We start from the raw sequence: 24042 nt of genomic DNA on the forward strand, positions 1-24042 counted from the left end.
TTCTTCCTTACGAGACTGATTTAATTGTTCCAGGTCTTCTAGGTTACTTTCAAATGACCAATTGTACCCGAAATCATTCATGTTCTATTCTCATATAAACGATACGCCCTTCTTTATAAAATTTTATTGTAATTGGAACTGTGAATTCTGTATGACCCGGAGATAAAATCAACACTTCTGTATCTTTGGAATACACGGCTGTTTTATTTAAGGATATATATTGTGATAAATCACAATCTCACCAAGTCCTTCGCGTCAGTCTGGCTTGGATAATTTATTAATTTATAAGCATTTTTCATATTAATATTTTTTGCTATACTATATTTCTGTCGTTCATCCTGTGCCTTTGTGTAATAATTTGATAAATCAATATCCAGTTCTTGGGATACACCAAAGATTGAACCATCTTTTCCAACATAAGTCATTTATATTAGATTAAAAATAATGTCATAATTTTTTTTATTTTTGTTGAGTTGAAATAACACATAGAGACATAATTGACCACAACACTTAGAATTTAATTCTTGGACTTGAAATGTTTGATAAACACCATTCTGTAAGAATTTTATGACTTCAACAGGTGGTGGACGACCATAACTATCAAAATAATATTTGTCTTGACTATTAAAAATACAAACCCAATGAGAACCGTTCCCATTATTATCTTCTAACTTCATCATGATATTCTTTGTATGTTTAGACATGTTTGTTTATTCATCTCTCATACAAATAACCACATTATGATTTTTTAATTTCTTACAATATTTGACAAGTTTAAATTTGATGTTGTATTCTTTCCAAATTCTTTAAACCACTCATCAATGCTCATTTATTTATGAGAAAGATATAATCCATTACCCCTTTTTAGTTAATTTTACACCTGCTTGTGCAATAAAAGAAAGCATATCTCCAACTAACAATCTCACTTTATCAGGCAGACTTTCAAGTTTTTCAGCAAAATCTACAATTACACCACTTCCACTAATTTGTTTCTCCATCTCTTTGTTATGTCTTTCCAACTCTTTTTGAGCCTGGAGTTGAGCCTTCCTTTCGTTGGCAGTTTTCACCGCTGCTGAAATACCACCCGTCAATGCTCCAGCCACACTTAAACCAGCAAATAAAGGAATTAGAAATGGGAGAAATCCTCCAGTCATCTCTCTTATTGAATATTTCTTCAACGTTGGTTTTGACATTTTAATTTTAAGTGAGCCAGTATCGTTCAAGATTTTCACCTGTTCTCTTGTGAGCAAAACATCAATTCTTACTGCTCCTTTTCTCTGAATTCTATTAACGTTAATCATACAAGGCTTTTAATTTTGAATACAAGATCATAGTTTATGAAGATTGATTTGATTAACATATACCCCAGTTGGCACTTTACTACTCATTTATTTATCAAAAAAATTATGTGAGACTAATCATAACACCATTATCTGTATTCATCTGTAATTGTTTCTTCCAAAAGCAAACAATATGTATCAACTTCTTCACTCTCTCCTCTTTCAATGTATCAGGAAGTATCCACTCGATGAGACTTTATAGTTTCCTTTTGAGCACTCAGGTCAATCGCATAGATTGTATACAGACTTATAAATGCTGTCATATCCAAAATGGGTTCCTTATTTCCATTACTTTCACACACCTTTTGGTAAGACTGAAATGCTTCAGCATAATCATTTTTTTCCCAATTAATTTCCAATCTATCTCGTGGATAAAATGTTCCATCGAGAGAAACACGAAGTTGTTTCACCTTAGCATTATCTCTCAACGCATTATTCTTATCAGTAGCAGTATCACTATCTGGTTTAAAAAAAAAATGAGCCACATATATCATGGCTTTCCTTCCAGAACACCCAAATTCCACCTGTAAGTGCTTTGGTTCAGTTTAACCTGTTGGCATCTTCTTTAAGGTATGATACATTGAGTGGCTTCTTTGGGTTAAGTCTTCTATTCAACATCTCTTCTATTTTACGATTAGGAGTACATTCACTAATATACCAACTAATTTCATCAATTAGAAATTATTCTTAGCAGCAAAAGCATTATCCACACCAAAAAGCAATCTATTTTCATTATTATTCCTTTGCAGTTGAAATCTAATTTTAAGACCATACAGAACTTTATCATGATCACAAAATCCAACTCGAGGGGGAGCACTTGGGAGAGTGCAAAACCTCCGCCGCCAATACTGCTGGGTCACTCAAGTGAACCTTATATCTTATTCATTAAATATGATGTCAACAGTGACAACAGTCTGTCAACTGACAGAGTTATAGTTCTTTTCTCCATTTGTTTTGGGGGGGGGGGGGGCGGGGGAGTTGGAAATCACTTTAAACATGTAAAAATGCAAAAGAAAAAAAATCTAAATTTTGTTGAGAAAAAAGTTGCAAAAATTTTTTTTCTCTTGCAATTTTTTTTTTGGGGGGGGGGGGGTTGGAAATCAGTTAAAACATGTAAAAATGCAAAAAAAAAAAAAATTTTCTCAAACAATTTTTTTTGGGGGGGGGGTTGGAAATAACTTAAAATATGCAGAAATGCAAAAAAAAATTTGTTTCTCTCACAATTTTTTTGGGTGGGGGGTAACAATATTTGGGGGCGGGGTTGGAAATCACTTAAAACGTGTAGAAATGCAAAAAAAAAAATTTTTTTTGGGGTGGGGGGGGGGTTGGAAATCACTTAAAACATGTAGAAATGCAAAAAAATTAATTTCTCTATTTTTCTTTTGGTGGGGGGGGGTAAAAAAAATTATTTGGGGGGGGGTGTTGGAAATCACTTAAAACATGGAGAAATGCAAAAAAAAAAAATTTCTCTAATTTTTTTTTTGGGGGGGGGACCAAGTCCAAAATTTAATGGCATGATCCTTGGACCATACCTAACCCCCCCACCAAGTTTCGTCGAAATCCGTCGGAGTTTTTCCGTAATACTGTTCACAAACAAACAAACAAGCAGTCATAGACTGGTACTTTCGAAATCGTCAACTTGACCTCTGACCTTGTCGAATAAAAGCTGTCTCTCGAGAAGGTAGCGACGCAAACCAGAAGTTTGTACGATGATTCTGCATCAAACCATCAAAAATCGTAACGTCGACCGAAGCAAAAATCTCCATTTCTCCACGCAAATATACCTTAACGTAACTCAACGACGCGTCTGCTCGACCGCACTGCATCATGGGACGACCCGTGACTCGTCGAGTGAAATATTTTTTATACAATCTTAAAATGTCTCCAAAACATCCGATTTTTTTTTTTTTTTTACCAGAATTTCTACAACCGAGTTTTAAGCGTCCGAAGCGATCGCAAAAACCGAATACAAAATTAAAATTGAAGTTAAAACGAACTCGTAACGTCGAGCGAAGCAAAAATATTCCATTTCTCCACATGAATTTACGGAATTATGTTTGACCTCACTGTGACCTTGACCTTTGACCGATTTTGACCAAAATCTAATCAGCACTTGCCATTACCCTCCTGAATCACGTGGTGTAATTTGACATTGGTAGCTTCTTCCGTTCTCGAGTTATCGTGCCTACAAACAAACAAACACAGAAACGGAAGGCATCAATATACTTACGAAATCTTTAGATTTCGTAAGTAACAAACAGAAAGGGGTGAAAATAGTAACCTCCATCCATCTTCGAAGATGGTGGAGGTTAAATATACCTTTAAGAGGAACTGCCACAGTAAAACTATTACCTGTGTTGTATCATCATTATACATTCCTTTCCTTTGACTATAACCAGGGTCTGTGTTTGTTCCCATTGCCAGATCAGGAATAAAACCTTCGACAGCCCCCTTTCCTATTCTATCCCGAAATGAATATAGTGTAATTTCATCATTTCAGATGAAGCAGAGACATAATCAACCGCTTCAACTTCTTGTGTTCCAATATACAAACGAACACTATCAAACATTTTCCAGAAGAAGTCATTTACGAGTGTAGCGTTTGTGTTATTCGCAGCCGAAGTGAATGTAAATTTACACAACAAGAAACTTTCGGCTCGATTCAAATAAGTTTGTTGATTATTTATTTCAAAGCTTTTTGTTCCATTTGCATTTACCTTGAAGTAGTCTTCTTTTTTTCGTGGAGTTTGAGATGACAATGGTATCATCCAAATCATAGATACTATCAATTTCTTCCATACTTGTATTTATTTAGGAAAAAAGATGTTAAAACTTTTCAAACCCTGACCCAAGTATTTGAATTATTTTCTGTCGTTCTTGGGGAGACAACTGAGTTTTGCCTTTCTTAATTTCTTTTATTGCTTGCAATTTATGAGATTCCTTTTGGGCATCTTTTATACTCTTTATAGCACCCGCTACATTTCCCACAGCAGAAACAGTTGAACCAATTAGGTCTTTATGTTAAAGAATAGTTGAACCTATACCCATTAGAGTATCAATTATCCCATCTCCTTTTTTTCTAAATTGATGTCTGACACCCCTTTGTCTCTTAGGTTTATAGTATCCTCCACCAAGATACATACCTTCACCCTTGTAGTATGGGGAAAGGAACATCCCATCCCCTGTAATTATTTTATATTTTCCCAACTCATGTTTCCTCACAATAACCATCATATTTATTTCTTGGAAAACTTCACGTCAGTGAATTCTGATTGATATAATTTCTCCATTGAAAGAAATCATGCGATTATCTTGGTCGGTTATCCTAAAATTTACTCTGTATATGGTTTTTCCTGACGCAGGTAGATAAACCAGATTTTTGGGTTCCATATTGAATTTATAACCAATTGGGGTTGAGTATGTGCTGAATGAAAATATTGTATTTGTTCTTATTCCATCATTATAAGCGCCATCAATCAAATCGCAGTGAATTAATACCGAATTTATGCCTGAGGATATTGGAATGACATTATCACTGTGAAGCGTCCCACAAGTTTCAATCTTTTTTGAGGAGAAACCCAATAACTCTCGAAATGAATTATTAATTGTGAAATCAACCTTGTTGTTATTTTTAAGTTTCATCGTTGATTTCGAAGTACGTTTTTGAATATCTATAACAATATTTTTTGGTTCATCACCCTGTTCTTTCATAAGGCGAGCAATTTCGGAAGATATTTGAGAAATCTCATATGCTCGGGGTGAAACTGTTATCGTTTTGTATCCACTTCCCGGATTATAATTAAACTTGTCATTTTGCTCGGTGATATTAAATATGGTATTATAAGTTTCCATGGACAATAAAGATGCCTCATATTCTTTTGTTGTGTCAAGTTGTAGTGGGTACGGGAATGAAGATGTGTGGTTACTTGTTGTGAAATTAAAACTAAGGATTGTGCTTCTCATCTTATTTAATATGGGATAACATATCTTTGTATTGACATTTATTAATTATTTTCATATTCATCAACTGGTCTAAAATGGCTGATGCTTCATTAAAACAATTGTTATTTCCAGCCTTCTTACTACCTAACAGCAATAACAGTCTATTAACTAATTGTGATGGGTCATTTGGAAGAAAACCAACACCTGAACCAAGCCTTCTTAAAGCCTGAATAATGTGTTTCTCCTTCTCATTCTTCCTACTTTTACCAGATCGACTAACCCTATAACTAAGAGAGTCCAGCAGATCAATATATATTATCATCCTTATTTTTCATATCCAATGGTTTATCAAAATACTTTGATTCATCCCTCACAGTTGAATCTTGTTTTCCATCTTTTGTTCGAAGAAACATTAATCTCAGAGTTCGTTTAACAGGGGGTTGAGCAGAACTCAAGAACCTTAATTCATCATTAAATATCAATCCCTTTTCTTGAAGAAGATGAAATATTGCTGGTTGTTCTGTTGGAATGAGTCCTCCTTTGGTTTTTGAATCAGCTGAATATTCATTGTTTTGAAGAGCCTTCACAATATAATCAGGGGGTTGATTAATCTCTTCCAGTTGTTGAAATAATCCTTCATCATCATATTCCAATTCTCCTACATGCTCTAATTCTTCCTCCGTCATTTGACCGAAATCTTTTAACATTTGAAGTTTTTTAGGAGTATATTCGATTGTGGGAACTGTGGAAGCATCTATAATTTTTTTCTTGGGAAGTTTTTAAAAGTGGTTTAAAAATTTCTTTTGTTTTCTTTCAAATGCTTCTTCACCCGTTAGTTTCTGTCTGCGTTTCTTCTTTATGTCTTCCTGTTGGTTTACAACTTTTGAAACCAACTCTTGATGTTCCTTCAATCTTCTTGCTCTTTCTTTCGCATCCATTTATTTATTGGAAAATATCATTCACTGAATTATGAAGGTCAACAGGGAAATTTTCTTTCTCTTCATCATTAAAGTAGATGTGTTCAAATAAATCCTTTTCTTAAAATGTTTCATCAAATTCTTTATTAACATTAATACGAGTTGTAATTTCTTCTTCACTCATACTTGTATCTCTGCTTTTCATACGTTTGCGTTGAGTTTCTTCATCAACATCAAAACCTAATGATAAAATCTTAACTCCAGTACCACTCAGGTTTAATAATTTGTCTCATTCCTTCTGGATTAGTTTCTAATATCCCAAGACCACCAGATTTGTTTCTTTAACTCACTCTTACAATGTGAATATTTTGCTGTACCAAGAGAAACCTCCTCAAATAATTGATCTTCATTCCTCAATCGCATATGCTCCTCGACTGAAATATAGTAATAATCTTCACCTTCTACTTCTCATGGTCGCATTGCTCTGGTTGTTGTTGATACAGTACAAATCACATGGTGTTTTTAAAGAAAATTTACAATGTTTTCATTTGTACTATACAAGAACCTTGATTTCTGAAAGTGTTTTTTCCAGAAGCAGATTTACCCACAATATTTATAATAATAGTTGTCATTTATATATGTAATTGTTTATAAAAAAATATATATGTTTTAATATCTCATCTTGTTTCACAACAATATATTTATATTTTTCAGTCGTGTGCTTCATATAATCCCCAAATTCCTTTTTACTACATAATGTAGAACAATTGTCTCCAAAAATTGTTTATATCTATTGAATTAAACTTGAATAAAATGAAAGTATTAGCATTGTTTCTTATTGAGCGACAAGGGAGTTGAAAGTATGATTGACTAAGATGAATACAATTACAAGAAGAATTTCTCACTCTTGTGTAGTAGCTATCCATTACCATTTGGTTTCTCTCATTTACACAATCATTAAAGGTAACAAGGTTCTTTTTTGATTTATCCAAATCTTGAGGAGAAGGTATATCATCCGTATTATCACGAAGAATACAAGTTATCGGCTTTTATTTGTTTTTATATCTCTGTGTATCACAAAATAATTGTATTATATCTTCAATGTTGTAATCATTTAGTTTGTTTTGAAGTTTAAATAAACCAATTATATCTTCTTTTTGAAGACCAGCATTAAAACCTTGTGAGAGTAGTTTATACTCAGGTTGAAAACTCGACTTTGTGAAAAATATTAAATGATCATAATCTAAAAAGTTGGGAGTAAGGAGCATCTTTAAAAGTAAGCAGGTTTTTCCACATCCGCTTGAACCAACTATGAGACCTTAATGAATTTGGAAGATTTTTATGGTTGTTAAATTTTATCTTATTTTCCCAAATGGGTATAAAATCATTCATTTATATATTTGGAAAACAGGTTATTTAATTTTTTATTGGCTTTTTAGAAACTTTATGTTTTATCCAAAGTTCAGGTTTAATTTCGAGATAATCCATTATTTTATTTATACAATATCTTGTGTTGATATTTCCCTGAAAATGACAATCGTTAATAATATAAATCTTCAATCCGCGAAACATGGCCGTCATTTGATCAGTCTCTTCTCTTGTAAGAAAAAGTGCATTATCACCCTCATACTTTACATTCATTTCTTGAATCAATCTTGTAAAGTAATTCATTTTTGGTGTAAATCTCAAACAATTATATTCCTTTTTATATTTTTTATTGTCATTAATTAGAAGATAATCACAGAATATACATTGTTTACAGGCTTTTGACTCTGTGTTTAATCCCCTCTTTCACATGCAGGACAATTATCAAATTTGTCATGTGGAGAATCAGGAAATTCAAGAGGCTCAAAATCGAGTAAACTTCATATTTATAAAGTAAAACTTTACTTCAAATAAAATTCATCTTCGGTACTTTCATTGGTACTTTCACAATCATCTATAAAACTACTTTCATTACTATCGTTTGAACACAAACTCTTGGTATCATAACTGTCTTCTGTTCCAACAGAGATACTATCATCACTCTCATAATCTTCAAAATCTTCAGTTGAATAATGACTCATTTAATTAGTAGAAAAAACATTACCATCTATATCTATAAACTTTTTTCATGAACAGATTCAAATACTACATTTTTTTTATATTCAAGGTAATTTAAAAATGGTCCTTAACTTCTATTGAACGAAATGTAATTTCACCTGATGTATTAACATCTTTTATTTCATCAGGATTTATACCTTTGGGGTTGTTGAAAAAAAAAAATACAAAATTTCTCCTTGCATATTATAGATGGTCTTTTCTTTTATTTCTAAAGCTTCATCCATAAGGTTTTTCTTTTTTGATACTTTTTCTTGTTTCATTGCTTTTTCTAGTTTTGAATATATTGTCAGAAGGAGAGGAGAAACTTTTGTTAGAGCTACTTTAATTGATGTTCTTCCAGATATACTAAAAGCCCTTCCACTGAAGGAAATTCAAGAACTCATATTATTCACCATAATTGTTTTGATCCAATAGTTGTTATATTTATCTTTATTCAATTTTACATCCTCGACATATTTCTCAGTATCTTTTACAAATGAAGAGATTGATTGAAACTGATCTTTTGTGTCTTGATACATTGTATTTATGAAGTGAAAAAAAGTTGGAGGATAAAATAGTTTTAAACACAGATTCACCTCTAAATTAAAGGGAATTTTCATCAAGGAAATTTTATTTTAAGCAAAGTTTTGTTATATAAATATGGTGAATACAACGTACTGCGATGTTTGTAATCATGAATATAAATGTTATAAAAAACACCTTCAAACCAACAAACACATTCAATCTTTTCAGACAAATATCTTCACTTGACCAAGAAACAAAACATTGTGATAGATGTGATAATGATATTCTTTAAATTTTTTTTATAAGAGACACCTTCAATCACACAAACACAAGAACAATGAAGAAAGGGAAGGTGCCGCTAAATTCTCCATTGAAAACACTGATGGGGAATTTAAAGGACATAAAAATAAGATTGTTTTGCTTTCAAGACCCTGGACAATCTTCAATCACAGAAGCTGTTGATATGGTTAAACAAAGTATTGAAACGATAAGTGAAATGAAAACTTTTAAGTTTTATATGGGAGTAAAATTGAATATTGTAAGAGAAAGTGATGAAACTACTCCCTATATGAGGACAAACCCTCACTTTATCTCATCATTTCAAGATTTTGTAAGATGTGATGTTTACAATGAACTCCAGAGACAAGAACAAGATGTTGATAACACTGAAGTCGGTTGTGGATTTGCTATTACAAAAATAATCTTTTTTGATATGCACATCTTAAAATCAGATCCTCTTCAAGTTTCTTCTTGTATTGATTTACCAAAAGCGATAAAACTTAAGAAAGGGGTTGTTAATATTCAAAACAAAGATAATAATTGTTTTCTGTGGTCTGTTCTTGCTCACTTACATCCTCCACAATGGAAACTTGAAAGGGTTGAACATTTTCAGAAATACGAGAATACTGTTGCGAATTCGCACCCGCCGGCGTGCGAACGGCCACGTAACTCGAATCGCGGCACGTCGCCCACCGGACGGACAATTCTGCCGTGACCCTCTCGGACTAACACCAGGAGCTAGTCACGGGTGGGCCTTTCGGCCTCACCACGATCGTGTCAATTGGCCCCCCGCGTGGGATAGGGTTGTTTGCCAAATTCGACCTACCTAAGTACCCACGCGGAGGGTAGACCAGGCGATCGCACCTCGCCGCAGGTCGACTCTGGACACGGGCCTCTTAAGCGACCCGTTCCGTACTAGCGGGATAACCGAGTGGTGTTATCGTCGGCCTCGACGGTTCCGATTTAATTATCGGGCGTATTAAGCCCACTACCAACCCTTTACGTGGAGCAAGATGGAGATTCAATTAAAGAAAAGATGAAGCGAAACGGCAAAACAGTTCAACATAATGTACATTTATTCCGCGGCACACGGAAAGCACAAATATACAATTAAACAGAATGCACCTACAGCAATTGCAACAAAAGAAACACAACAATGCAGATCTACAACCGACTACGCGTGCACACGGCAACACTTACACAGTTTTACTTTACAGACGGCGCCAACAACACATTTACTCAAAAGCAAAAGAAAAGGGCCACCCTCAAAGACAAGGGGGCAGATGGGGCTTGTGGGCCAATATTTGCGCGGGACCTGAAAGAGCGGTCAGGTCCGCGAGACCGGGTGGATCCTACCCATGTCTTTGTGATGAGCCGCCAATGTGGTGGCGCGGTAGCGCCCCGACTCCGCGCTCCTTCGCGGGTTTCGTTGGCACTGCTTGGAGTGGGGTGGGAACGGGGCCCCCCTTTTCGCACTATCTCAGCGCGGGGGGAAAAAAAGGGGGGAATTGTTGATGCTCTGGGCAAAGAGGATAGCTGGCTTACTTGGGTCCCGTGACGAGCGATTCCACTGCGAGCTCGTCGCCGACCGCCGTCTTCCTTGCCTCGGACCCGAGCTATTCGGTCTCTTCCCCAATTCTCCTCAGCCGACTGCAGCAAACCACCAATACGCCCTCGCCTCCCGACTCACTCCCCGCTCCCACAAGGCTGACTCTGCGCTCAAACCGACTCGACCGCGCTCCAGGCTTCCTCTCTCTGCAGCTCCCCGACAGACTCCGAACCCCGACAGACTGCGCGCTCCACTCGGCTCTCCGACCTCTCCAGACTGACTCTTCCCTCCAGCTCCCCGACTTGACTGCCAAATTCGCCCCGCGCTCGGCGCTTTATAGGCCTGCAGGAGAACCCATATGCAAATTTCTGGATCAGAACGAGCTCGGGGGTGGAGCCACGCTCGCCCATTGGACGGAGAAAAAGTGGCGTGAGTCTCCCCTGATCCTCGAATTTGCATATCTCGATTCTACACCGACGCGCCTGGAGGCGGGGCCAAACCGCCACGCGCTTGCTGATTGAATGGATCAGAAGTGGGCGTGTAGCATTCCTGATCCGAATTCTCCTCGGAAAGGCCGCATTTTGCACTCGCGGCTCAGCGCACGTCCCGTACGAGGCCAGGACAGCCTGACGCTCGGTGCTCACAAGTGGTGCGGGAATGGCGGTAAAAGGAGAAGAGGTGAAGGTGGTGGAGGGTTTATTGTGGTGGTTTATGGCCATGGCGACGTTTGGAATGGCGGTGATGCGATGTTTGCGGGAGCGAGTTGTGAATGTAAACGTCGTGGCTGTTGGCGTTGTTGTTGTTGTGAAGCGGCGTTGCGGTTGGTGGTTGTTGTGTGATGGCGGTTGAGACGTGGTTGGTTCAAAATAAAGATAGAACAGAAAAACGACTATCTCAAAACGTCGCAGCCCGAATGAATCACATTTATTCCCTCTAAACAACGGGTTTGGGGCTTACTACACATGTACTTACAGAGATATCTCACCTACGGGACCTGAATGGTGGTTTGCGAATTTCCTCAACCGCAACAATACATTAAATGTTAAAGATTTAAAGTTTCCAATGTCATTGAGAGATATTCCTAAATTTGAGAAAATGAATAATCTATCTGTTAATGTATATGGATTAACGGATACAAACAAAGTTCACATATTAAAAATTTCAAACAAATATAAAAATAATGAAACACACATTGACCTTCTCTACTTTACTTCAAAGGAGAAATCACATTATGCTTTCATCAAAAATTTATCAAGATTAACCAAATCACAACTATACAAGAGAAAATGTAAAACGTATCCTTGTAAGAGATTTCTCAACTCCTGTCGTACAAAAGAACGATTAAATCAACATTCGAAATATTGAAGTAATCATAAATCAATCTTAATCAATTTTCCAAAAGCAGGTTCAAACATATCATTCAAAGATTTTAACAAATCTATAAAACATCCGTTTATGATGTTGATATGGTTAAACTGATTGATATGGTTGATATATATATATATATATATATATATATATATATATATATATATATATATATATATATATATATATATATATATATATATATATATATATACTGATTTTGAAAGTATCCTTGAAAAGATAGATACTGTTTTTCCAAATTCAAATAAATATTACACAAACAAATATCAAAAACATACTCCTTGTGGTTTCTGTTATTATATCAAATCATCTGTTTGTGATGAATAAAAGTTAGAACTTTATAGAGGAGTATGCAAGACGATTGGAAAAAGACTGTATAAGACTAAGAGAAATAATGGTTAAAACCTATAAACCAATGTCATTAACAAAAGGGAAGAAAAAGGAATTTAGAAAGAACAGCATCTGTCATATTTGTGAGGAGAAAATTGAGGGAGAGGTCAAAGTTAGGGATCATTGTCATCTTTCTGGAAAATATAGAGGTCCAGCTCATTCCCGTTGTAATCTTAATTACAAGCCCTCAAACTTTATTCCTGTCTTTCTTCACAACAATGCTCACTATGACACACATCTATTTATAAATGAACTTTCAAAGACATCTGGAGATATTTCTGTCATTCCGAACACAGATCAAAAATACATCTCATTCACAAAAACAATTCATACATCCCCTGTAACCCATATCAGATTTCTTGACACAAGTTTATGGCAAGTCCATCATCTAACTTAGCATCAAATATTAAAAACTTACCGAATCTTAAATCACATTTCTCAAATCAAGAAGAGATTGATCTCTTATCACCAAAGGGAATATATCCGTATGACTACATGGATTCATTTGAGAAGTTTAAAGAAATACAACTTCCTTCAAGGGAAAGTTTCTATAGCAAGTTGAATAAAAGTCATATTTCCAATAGAGATTATACACAAGCTAAAAAGGTTTGGGAAAATTTTAATTTCTATAATCTTGGAGAATATCATGATTTGTATCTTAAAACTGATGTAATGTTCTGGCTGATGTGTTTGAAACTTTTAGAACAGTCTGTCATCATAAAAATTCTTATGGATTAGACCCCACTCACTATTACACAGCCCCGGGTTTGACTTGGAGTGCTATGTTAAAAATGACAAAACAGAATTTGGAATTAATCAGTCATATAGATATGCTTTTACTGATAGAGAAGGCTCAAAGAGGAGGAATATCTCAACTATGTTCCAAGAGATATGCTAAAGCAAATAACAAATATCTTCCTGATTATAATAAGAATGAGGACAACTCTTACCCTGATGTATTATGATGCTAACAATTTGTATGGGTGGGCTATGCCTCAATCTTTACCTTTTGGAAAACTTGAATGTGTTTAAGAAAAACATTATGAAAAAGTTTTACAAGACATTGTTGTCTTCTCTCAAAAAGAATTGGATATTATTTTGAGGTTGATTTAAAATATCCAGAAGAACTTCATAACAAACATAAAGACTTATCTTCTGTCCCTGATAAAGAAAGTCCAAGAAAAGAATGGTTAAGTGATTACCAATAGTCATTTAATATAAAACGTAAATCTACAGAAAAACTACTTACTCCATTAAATCGCAAAACAAAGTTATGTTTTGCATCAAAGGAACTTGAGGCAATATTTATCTGCTGGGTTGAGAGTGAGGAAAATTCTTAGGATTTTGAAATTTAAACAGTCATTGGTTAAATAAATATATTGATTTTAATACAAAAAGGAGAACAGAATTAAAAACAGATTTTGAGAAGGATTTTTATAAATTAATGAATAATGCTATATTTAGAAAGACTATGGAAAATGTTTGGAATTGATAAAACATAAGACTTGCTACAACTTTGAAACAGGCTTCAAAGTTAATTAATAGACCAAGTTTTGAGCGAGCGGAGGTGTTTTCAGAGAACTTTTGTGCTATTCATTTGAAAAAAGAGAGTATTGAAATGGATAAACCTATTTATACAGGAACATCAATTCTTGACTTGTAAAAGTCGTTAATGTATGACTATTACTGTATAGTAATAATTTAAAATCAAAGTATAAGGATAATGTGTCATTCTTATATATGGATGCAGATAGTTTTAGATTAGAAATTAAGACAAGTGATGTATATGAGGATATGATTGATAATATTGATATATATGACACAAGTAATTATAAGTCAGGTGATGTGTTGTTTTCATCAAAGAATAAAAAGGTTATTGGTAAGTTTAAATATGAATTGGGTGGGAAGGTCATGAGTGAATTTATAGGATTGAGATCAAAGTCTTGTGCTCTTATGTATATTGATCATAATGACATTGAAAAGTGTGATCAGAAGCTGAAGGGAATAAAGAAAAATATAATCAAGGAAACAATAAACTTTAAACATTATTACAACTGTTTAACCTTAAAGAAGGAAGAGTACAGAAAAATGAATAAAATAAGAAGTTATAAACATCAATTATATACAGAAGAGATAAATAAGAAAGCATTATGAGCTTTTGATGATAAAGATTTATTTTAGAGAATGGAATCAATAGTCTCCCTTATGGTTATAAGTATAAGTGTAAAGATATTGGGTTGGTAATATTAACAGGCTACCGCTGTCTTTTTACTGATTTTATAAATGAGAGAACCAAGCAATAACCAAATCAAAGAGTGGAGATGTAATCAGGTTTGGTATTTAAATGGGAAACATAAAGAATGTGAGAAATATCAAATCAGTCATTGAAGAAATAACCAGGGTAAAAGTAGATAAAACAAATAAGCGGATACATTTACTTACAAATAAGTTGGAGGATGTAAAGAAAAAAAATTTAATATCCTTGAATAGACTGAAAACTTTGGTTATCAATTGAACAATGGAAAAACAATTGACTACAATCTCAAAATGATATGTGGCTCAGGAGGTGGTCAAATAGAGCATTAAGAGAAGTTTATCATTTCATTTCTGTTCAACAAAGACACTTAAACCAAGAACCAAGTTCCAAGTTATTATTTGTGAATATACTCGATGGAAATGAATGTTTTAAGAAAATTAAGTTATTCCCAAAAGTAGAACATGGGCAAATATTCGTTGGTTCGCTCTTTGAGCGCAATGAAAATATGAAAGGGAAGAAGTGCTTTAATCAGTAAGTCTCAATCTTTCATCGTCTCAATTTTTCATTTGCTTGTATGGGAGGGAAGGGATAGGCTGGTGGGGACAAAATGAGTCTCCTATTTTGGGCTTTGGGGCTTGGGTCAGAAAGTTTTTCCCTTTCCCCCCATTAATTTGAATGGGTGTCCCGCCCAGAAACCCCATTTATCATCGACATATATACCGTATTTTCACGACTATAAGGCGCATATAAACGTCTTAGATTTTTGTCAAAATGTGCGACGCGCCCTATAGTGCAGTGCGCCCTTTGTGTGTATAAAAGAACAGGTATGTGCGGTATGCAGAACATTGCTGTTTTAACAACCCCGAAAATGGCAAAGAGACACGCTTATGAAGCTCAGTTTAAACTGAAGGCGATCAGCTATGCGGAGGAACATGGGAATCGAGCCGCGGCGAGGAATTTCCAGATCAACGAGTCGATGGTTCGAAAGTGGAGGAAGCTGGAAAACGAGCTGCGACAGGTGAAGAAGACGCAGCTGAGTTTCCGTGGAAACAAGGCGAGGTGGCCAGAGTTGGAGGAAAGACTTGAGCAGTGGATCGTTGAGCAAAGAGCAAGTGGGAGGAGCGTTTCGACGGTCACGATCCGACTGAAGGCAGTATCGATAGCGGAGGAAATGAAAATCGAACATTTCCACGGAGGTCCGTCTTGGTGCTTTCGCTTCATGAAACGGTGCCATTTTTCCATCCGGACCAGGACTACGATAGCGCAGCAACGTCCGGCGGATTATCAAGAAATGATGGAAAACTTCCGCTCCTACTGCAGCAAGCACATCTGCGACAAACGGATCCAGCCGAGCCATCGGCGTGAACCGGCCGTTCAAAGTGAGGCTGCGAGCGGCGTGGGAGCGGTGGATGACCGAAGGAGAGCACAGCTTCACAAAGGGTGGAAGGCAGTGCCGGGCGAGTTACGCCACAGTTTGCCACTGGATTGTTGATGCCTGGGCTAACGTGTCTGCTGGCACTGTTGTCCGAGCTTTCGCTAAAGCCGGCATCATTTCGGAGGAGCCGCACGGTGCAGAAAGTGACTCTGACGGCGAGGAAGGTGGACCTGCTAGGTTGGGTTTAGCGCAGTTCGATTCCGAAACAGAGGATGAGGATTTCGATGGATTTGATTAAAGACTATTACCGGTATTTGATTGTTTTAGTATTTTTGTAACTAATACTTTAATAAAGCACAACCAAACTCAATTTTGCTCCCGATCTATTTTTAAATACGCACACTTGTGTGCTTGTGTGAGTGTGTTGTTGTACGGCGGACGTACGTAGTAGAGGATATTCATATAAAACCCGCGCCCTATCGTGAGGAGCGCCTTATGTGTGTGTCAAATACAGGAACGGCACACACAACTTAGACTGCGCCTTTTGGCACGGTGCGCCTTTTGGTCGTGAAAATACGGTATGTATATATATATATATAGTTTCCTTGGGCTCATTTATTGCAATTTTTAGAACACGTAAAACCATTTTCACGGCCAAAGTATGCCAATTGATGCTTAAATGGCCAATGATGCATTAATACACACCTTGACCTTTTATAATGTATCCATAAGGCAATCAAATGTTTAGTGTGATTACCTTTTACAAGATGAGCTTTCACTTGCAGTTTTGTGGGATTTTACGAAATCTGCTGCTGCTTCAGAATGACTCTCTCGTCATTTTCTCCAGATATAACTTGGCAGTCTGATTTTTTTTTTTTGATTTTTTTGCCAACTATCTGATTTCACTCATGATCAATGGGTTTGTGTCATGTTTTGGTTTGTCGCTCCTCGAGATTTTCTCTGAGAGTTCCCATGGGATATCAGAGCGGAATCGGAGCGGATTGCATCATAATTGTTCTCTTTACAGCGGAATGGGATGCGATTATTTTTTTGCTGTTTAGTTTTGATGTTTGCTATCGTGATATTGTTGGTGATTTTTCTTGTTCCCTTTTTATTAACTTTAATCATAAGATTAGTTGCTTGGTTTGAAAGAAGCAGAAATGGCCTAAACCGATAGTCCACAACTTTTGTACAAATTTGTTATGAATGAGACATTGACGTTCTCCTGTTAAAAATGTCTGCATCTTTTGTACAAATGGGCCTTTGGGCCAGTACCCTGGTCAGGTGCCAAAACTTTGAGATGGGTTGAGAATAGGTTTTGGCCATTTCATTGGAATCCTTCTGGTCTCTAACCACATCAGTGGTTCGATGGAAGATTTTAATAGGTTGTGATTAATTGTTGTGTGAAATGTGATGAACCATCATTGAGAGATGTAATAAAAATTCCTCCCAAAATGTCCTTATTTCTCTGAAAACACTTTTTTCCCTCCTATAGCAAATACTCTCACCTTTTGTATTCATTGACATTATTTTTCTTTTTTTCAGGAGAGGTCTCATTTTGAGAGCGAGTTGCAATTGGCAGAAAATTCCCGTGTACAGATGCAGCTGCAACTCGAGCAACAGCAGCAGACACATCTTGCTGAGGTGCAGAGGGCTGGTTAGTGTTGGGCGGAGGGACTTTGAGGGGGGTATCTGATGTTGTGGTGGAATGCCAGGGCTTTTGTTACCTTTGTCTTCCTGAGGCTGTTTTATTCAGCTCTTCCTTCCAGGATTTAAAGTCTACTGCTTACCACGAACCTCATCATGGTCTCTCCAATTTCTCTCTCTGAGCTTTACAACACCCTGTCTGTCTGTGCCATAGCTTAAACTTTTTTTTACCATTTTGAGTTTTTGTCATCAAATTTTGAACAAACCTTTATTATGAGATTAGGGAGAAGCCTAATTAATAATTGGGGCAAAGGGCAAAGTCACAGTCAGTAGAAATAGCCTGTCCGCCGTGCGTCAGCATGTGATGACCGGGTTATTTTAATCCCTTCCTTGTTTATTTAGTTATTTACTATTTTAGCTTAAATGTGTCTGCCAGGCCATAACTTTACTATTTGAGCTTTTGTGATCCAATTTTCAAAAAAACATTATTAATATGGAGAACACTAATCATTCTAAAATTTACATTATACTGTATATATGTGTGTATATGTATATATATATATGTATATATATATATATATATATATATATATATATATATATATATATATAATCACCTGGGGGGGGGGGGGGGGTGGAAATGATGTGGAAAATAAAACTTAAAAAAAAAAGTTCCTTTTTTGTCTCGTCGCTCTCAAAATGTCTATTTGCTAAGTGTTTTGAGATAAGGTCTTTGTGCTCACAGATGATACAGAAAAAGGAGGAACTTGAGAAGGCTGTAACCCTCAGAGAAAGTGTGGAAGAGCAGCTAAGGTTGGCACAATGGATGGGAAACCAAACTTTTATTTCAAAATTCAGTAAGACGTCAAGCTTTTCAACTGTATCCTTGTATGTAAAACAACAACAATATTTCACAGGATGTCCAGCTAGTTGTATTTCCCAGGTACTGTAATCTATTGCATCAGTGCCATATCTCTTCTTTGGTCGCTGATGAGCTCTGAAATCCTTGCAATCACTTAACATTTTGGAATTGTACTTTGGCTTCCTTTTCAGCATTTTGAATCTATGAAAGTGGTGTGACAGCTAATGTGTGACCAATGGACTTGGAGGATCTGGCACAAAACAGGCCACTACATAGAAATTATTAAAGAGGAGAGATCGAAAAGTTTATTTCATTGATCGAAGGTTCATGGAGGATCTTGTACATAAATTGCATGCAGGACAAGGACATTCGTAACTAGAACGGCACTCGGTAGAGCGCATACCTCCGCCAGGCTGAACAGTTTACATTTTGCTTGCCACTAATAGGCCAGATCTGCATCCGGACCTAAACCAAAATGTAATCGGCTTGTTCTTGTCACCTACCCAAGCTTTCCACCAAGTTTAGTTGGAATCCTTCTGCAAAGTTTTGAAATATCATTTTTGGCTCTGTTTCTGAATGGTGAAGAATCACGTTGAAGAATTCTTAAATTTGGATCTGGATCTGGATCTGTATCTTCAAAATCGAATCAATTAGTCATTGTCACACAACGAACCTGTCCACCAAGTTTCGTCTGAATCCGTCCACAACTTTTGGAGATTTCCTGTTCACAGACAGACAAACAGAGGTGCAAACATGACCTCCGTCCACCTTCGGTGGCAGAAGTAAAAATTGGACAAATTAACAGAATAAGGGATTTGAATCTATTGTTCCACCATGAAGACCTAAGTGCTCCACTGGGAATGTTAAACAGGCAGATCTGTGATGTCAATTGACAAGTTTGATCACATTGGCCAAAGCCAATAAAATACATGACCATTACGAGTAACCTTAAATGCAATTTCCAGTGTGTTTGATGAACGATACTTGTTTATGTGATGTTTCACATTATAGTTCCTTTTGATTTGTGGTGCTTTGGGCTGTACTTGTTTTTTGGTGACTATCCCCATTTGCGCTGATAGGTGAACACAAAATGTGGACTGGCATTGCATGTAGACCTTACCATGGCAGGGAGCTGAACCCCTCCATGAAGCTTGTGAGTGAGCTGGTTTGGTAATTCCTCTGAGAGTAGGTCAAGTTCCAGAACATTATTCTCCAAATCCTTAATGCTGTTGTCTTAGCTCGAGTTGAGGCCACAACTTCAAGGATGCCACTACAGTATCCTCTTTACCACCATCATACTTACACGTTTAGCAATTACTGCTTTCTTGTGTCACATTTACAAGGACATCTATTTTTTTTCATTTTTATGAAAGCTGTTATTGCTCAAGTAACTTATGATCACTGACATTAAATCCAGAGAAGCGCAGGATGAAATGGAACGCAATCAGACCTTGTTGCAGCATCTTCGTGCATACGTTGGTGGCCCTGCGGGTGCTGCCACAGACCACCGCCTACTGGAGCAGCACACAAAAGAGAAGGAAATGCTTACTACACAGATAAAGGTGAGGCTGAGGATCGAGGTAGGAGTGAGGTAAGGAGAGAGAGTCAGGCAAGAGAGCAACCATGACACCGTTAACCTACGTGGAGTTTGCGGTGTATATTTTGGGAGCAGTTCCCCCCCCCCCACCCCCTCTGCAAGGTCGAGTCTCATGGAAAAGCAAGGCGACAAACGGTAAAAAGGCAATGACCTGATGGTGGGGTCATAGTAGGATACAATACGTAAGGGAATGAACACACAGGAAAAGAAGTTGGAGAGAGAGAGGAGGAGGGAAACACAAATGTGCAAATAAGAAGGTTGGGTTAAATTAGGGAGATTAATGGGGTGAGAAAGGATTGTGGGTAGGGATTGGGGATGACTTGAAATGGCAGTGCACTGTGTGATTAAAACCCTGGATAGGAGAGAGGGATTGCACATCTTTAGGACAGAGGTTGCACAAACGGAAGAAAAGAGGAACAAAAGAGTGCAGGTTGATGGAAAGCTTGGATGTGGGGAGGATAACCACGAGGGAGTAACTGGAGAAATATGTGCTTCCTGTCGTTGCTAGGGAGGGCTGGAGGGCTGCGACTGGAGAGGTAGTAAATTAGTCCACTGGCCTGTCTGCGAGGCGAGAGTAACAGGCCTTATGCGTCCTCCTTATTGGGGGAGATGCCAATAATGTGGAGAGCTTAAAATTCCACAGTTGTACAAAGGAATTTAATTTTGTTTGTTTTTTTATAAACTGGCTGACAAATTATTTTGTTTGCAGTTCTTTATCTAGTTATGTTTGATCACATTTTGTTTTCTTCACATCTTTGCCATAATTTTGAACCTGAATGCCATATTTGTTTTCATGGCCATCATGTTGCTATTCTGTGGCCTTTTTGACCTTCCTCTGTCCCCCTAAGGTTATGGACAAAGAGCGAGAGGCACTGGCTCTCCGAGTGGACACCTTGTCAGATATCCTGGCTGTGCAGGAGGACATGCTCACTCAGGTGATGAGCAACAGTAAAGAATGCTTTGAACTAAAGAATTTGTTAGGGTTTGAAATTAAGGATTTATATTATTTGAACTAAAGGCAAAAGGAATTTTCTTAATGGGACATGACTGGTGATCTTGCTTTGTCTAATATGTCTGCAGGTTTCTCTCATGCAACAAACAATGTCTGATTACTCCGATACAAAATGAAATGTCTAAATGACCACAATAAAGTGTAGTCGTAGTAGTTGACGATGACGAGCCTCTTCCTGCCCATCCATGCTATGTCTGGGCATTCTGATCACACGAAAGAGAATTAGTGGTGCCGTTTCCCCTGTGTAGCTTCTTCTTTAAGAGGTTGGATCCTGTATGACTGGATATTTTTTGACGCGAAAGAGGAGAAAAGTTACATAATTGTGTAAAGGCACAACATCAGACAACTTCAATGCCATATGCAAATATTTTACATTACACGGTTCCTCTTTAACATGCATCTCCTGTAAGGAACTATGAATCGAGGAAAAATTCGGATTTGTTTCCTCGAGTAACCTTAAAGTCAAGGACACCTCAGGTTGTATTCACAAACTCCAACATCGTACTCCACTGTATATTGTTTCAAACTTGGCAAAGGAACTGTATCCTTTACTGGACGGTATCTTAAAAACAAATGTTCAAATTAATAAAAAGCTTAAATGTCTTGTGTCAATAAGTATTGTTATGTTTGTGGGGTAGATGGAGGAACTTTATCGTAAAGGTAGGATTGTACAGAGTAGCATGGTCCGTGGATGAGCAGGAGACATCTCAATGTAATTTAAGTAGGGAAAACTGTCAGCTTAAGTTGTTCCATGTCAGCGCAGAGTGGTGCTGTGTTAATTAGTTATGGTTTAAGGCCAATTTCTCTTGGTATGTGATTGCCCCCTGTGACCTTTTCCTTTGTTTTTGCATTTACAAGACCAGGGATAAAAAGGAATCGTGTCCTTAAAACAACAACCAAGCCAAACGTTCCAAGCAAGCAAAAACCCCGCCTCCAGGAATCCATCCATCTATCCATTGGGACCATACTCTGTGCAGAACGTTGTTGCTGCCTAAGCAGTCTCCTTGGCTAGTGGGTACAATCCTGGATGGGTCGCCACTCTGACATGACAATGAGCAAACCATGCCCCTGAGGTGGATCATGGATGGACATGATGTCAGAAGGTTTGGGGGAGAGGAGATAGTGTGTGAGGTATGCGATTGGAGGCAAAAAGGATCTAGCTCACTAGCTTCCCCTTGACACGGTGAAGAAGGTGGCATGATTCTCGTGTTCGTACTGAGGCAAATTTGTTCGTGTGCTGGAGCAATATGCTAGCCATTATTGACTGTTCGGCTGAGTCGCGAAGTTGTACGTTGAGAAGAGAAGAAGAATGCCTCTCTCAGCAGTAACTTGGCGGGATCCCGTTGTGTGTTCCAGGAGGAAGGTGGGCCTTCATTGTGAGTGGACCTGGTGTGAGAGAGGAGCGCGGTTGGCAATCTCAAACATGAGAAGAGACTGTACGGCGGTTTTTGGTCCCTAAACGAAGGGACCGTCCGCACAAATTACCTCTCGTGCACTTCCCACCCAGAGAGCGACTTGGCGCCATTTTGCGAGCTTCACGTGCAGAGTGGAGCAGTTCAATCATCAAGCTTTAAAAGACCATCTCTGGACAAAGCTCAGTGCCAGAATAAAAAGAGGGATTTTTCTTTTATTTTATCTTTCCCCTTGTCCATTTTTGTAACTGTGTGTCGAGGTGCCTTGACCTTCGGCTGTATCGATCTGGGGAAGGGTATAAACCAATTTCTAGAGTGTTGAGAGTTCCCAAGAGCACAGTGAGCTCCATAATTTGGAAATGGAAAGAATATGGAACTATCCAGACTGTTCCTCGGGTTGGCCATCCAACCCAACTGAGCAACTGGGCAAGAAGGACCTTGGACAGGGAGGTGATCAAGAACCCAAATGACCACTCTGACAGAACTACAGAGTTCCTTGGTTGAGATGGGAGAACCTGTGAGAATGATAAACAGTCTCTGCAGCACTTCACAAATCTGGGCTTTATGGGTGAGTGGCCAGACAGAAGCCACTCCTGAGAAAGAAGCACATGACAGCACGTCTGGAGTTTGCAAAAAGGCACGTCAAAGACAGAGCACGAGGCAAAATATTCTGTGGTGTGATGAGATGAAAATTGAACTCTGTCCTGAATGCAAAGCCCTTTGTCTGGAAACCGAGTACAGCTCAACACCAATCGAACATCATCACTACCTTAAAGCATGGTGGCGGCAGCATCATGCTATGGCGATGATTTACAGTAGCAGGGACTGGGAGACTTGTATGGATAGAGAGAACAATGAATGGAGCCAAATACAGACAAATCCTTGAGGAGAAACCTGCTTCAGAGTGCAAAAGACCTTCAACTGCGGTGAATATTTAGGTTCCAACAGGACAATGACCCAAAGCATACAACCAAAGCAACACTGGAATGGCTTCAGAACAAGAACATTAAAGTCATTGAGTGGCCCAGCCAAAGCCCAGACTTGAATCCCATTGAGTATCTGTGCAAAGACTTGAAGATTGCTGTTCACTGATGTTCCCCATCCAACTTGACAGAGCTTGAGTAAATCTGCAAGGAAGAATGGGAGAAAATCCCCAAATCTAGATGTCCAATGTTGATACACACATACACAAACACTCGAAGCTGTAATCGCTGCCAAAGGCGCTTCTACGAAGTAATGACTCGGGGTGGGGTGGGTTGAATACTTGTTGACTCAAGACATTTCAGGTTTTCATTTTTAATTAATTTGTAAAAAATTCTAAAAACGTGTTTTCACATTGTCATTATGGGGTATTTTGTGGAGATCGGTGACAAAAAATTTAAATTTTATCAATTTTAAATTCAGGCTGAAACACAACAAAATGTGAAAAAGTCAGGGGATGTGAATACTTTCTGAAGGCACTGTAAA

General features: G+C 37.6%; 1 protein-coding gene across 11 annotated transcripts in view; it reads left to right on the plus strand.

The window, feature by feature from the left end:
- CCHCR1 (coiled-coil alpha-helical rod protein 1) overlaps positions 1-24042 on the plus strand; it is an 89848-nt gene that overhangs the window by 16801 nt on the left and 49005 nt on the right. For all 11 annotated transcript variants that reach the window (XM_085845103.1, XM_085845076.1, XM_085845110.1 and 8 more), the window contains 4 exons: positions 17591-17689; positions 18438-18505; positions 19972-20116; positions 21000-21086. In XM_085845103.1, coding sequence (XP_085701229.1) covers positions 17591-17689; positions 18438-18505; positions 19972-20116; positions 21000-21086 — 399 coding nt within the window. The remainder of the gene's footprint in view (positions 1-17590; positions 17690-18437; positions 18506-19971; positions 20117-20999; positions 21087-24042) is intronic.

Source organism: Eptatretus burgeri, chromosome 1, assembly GCF_056783735.1.
Source record: "Eptatretus burgeri isolate ZD-2024b chromosome 1, Ebu_testis_v1, whole genome shotgun sequence".
NCBI classification, from domain to species: domain Eukaryota; kingdom Metazoa; phylum Chordata; class Myxini; order Myxiniformes; family Myxinidae; genus Eptatretus; species Eptatretus burgeri.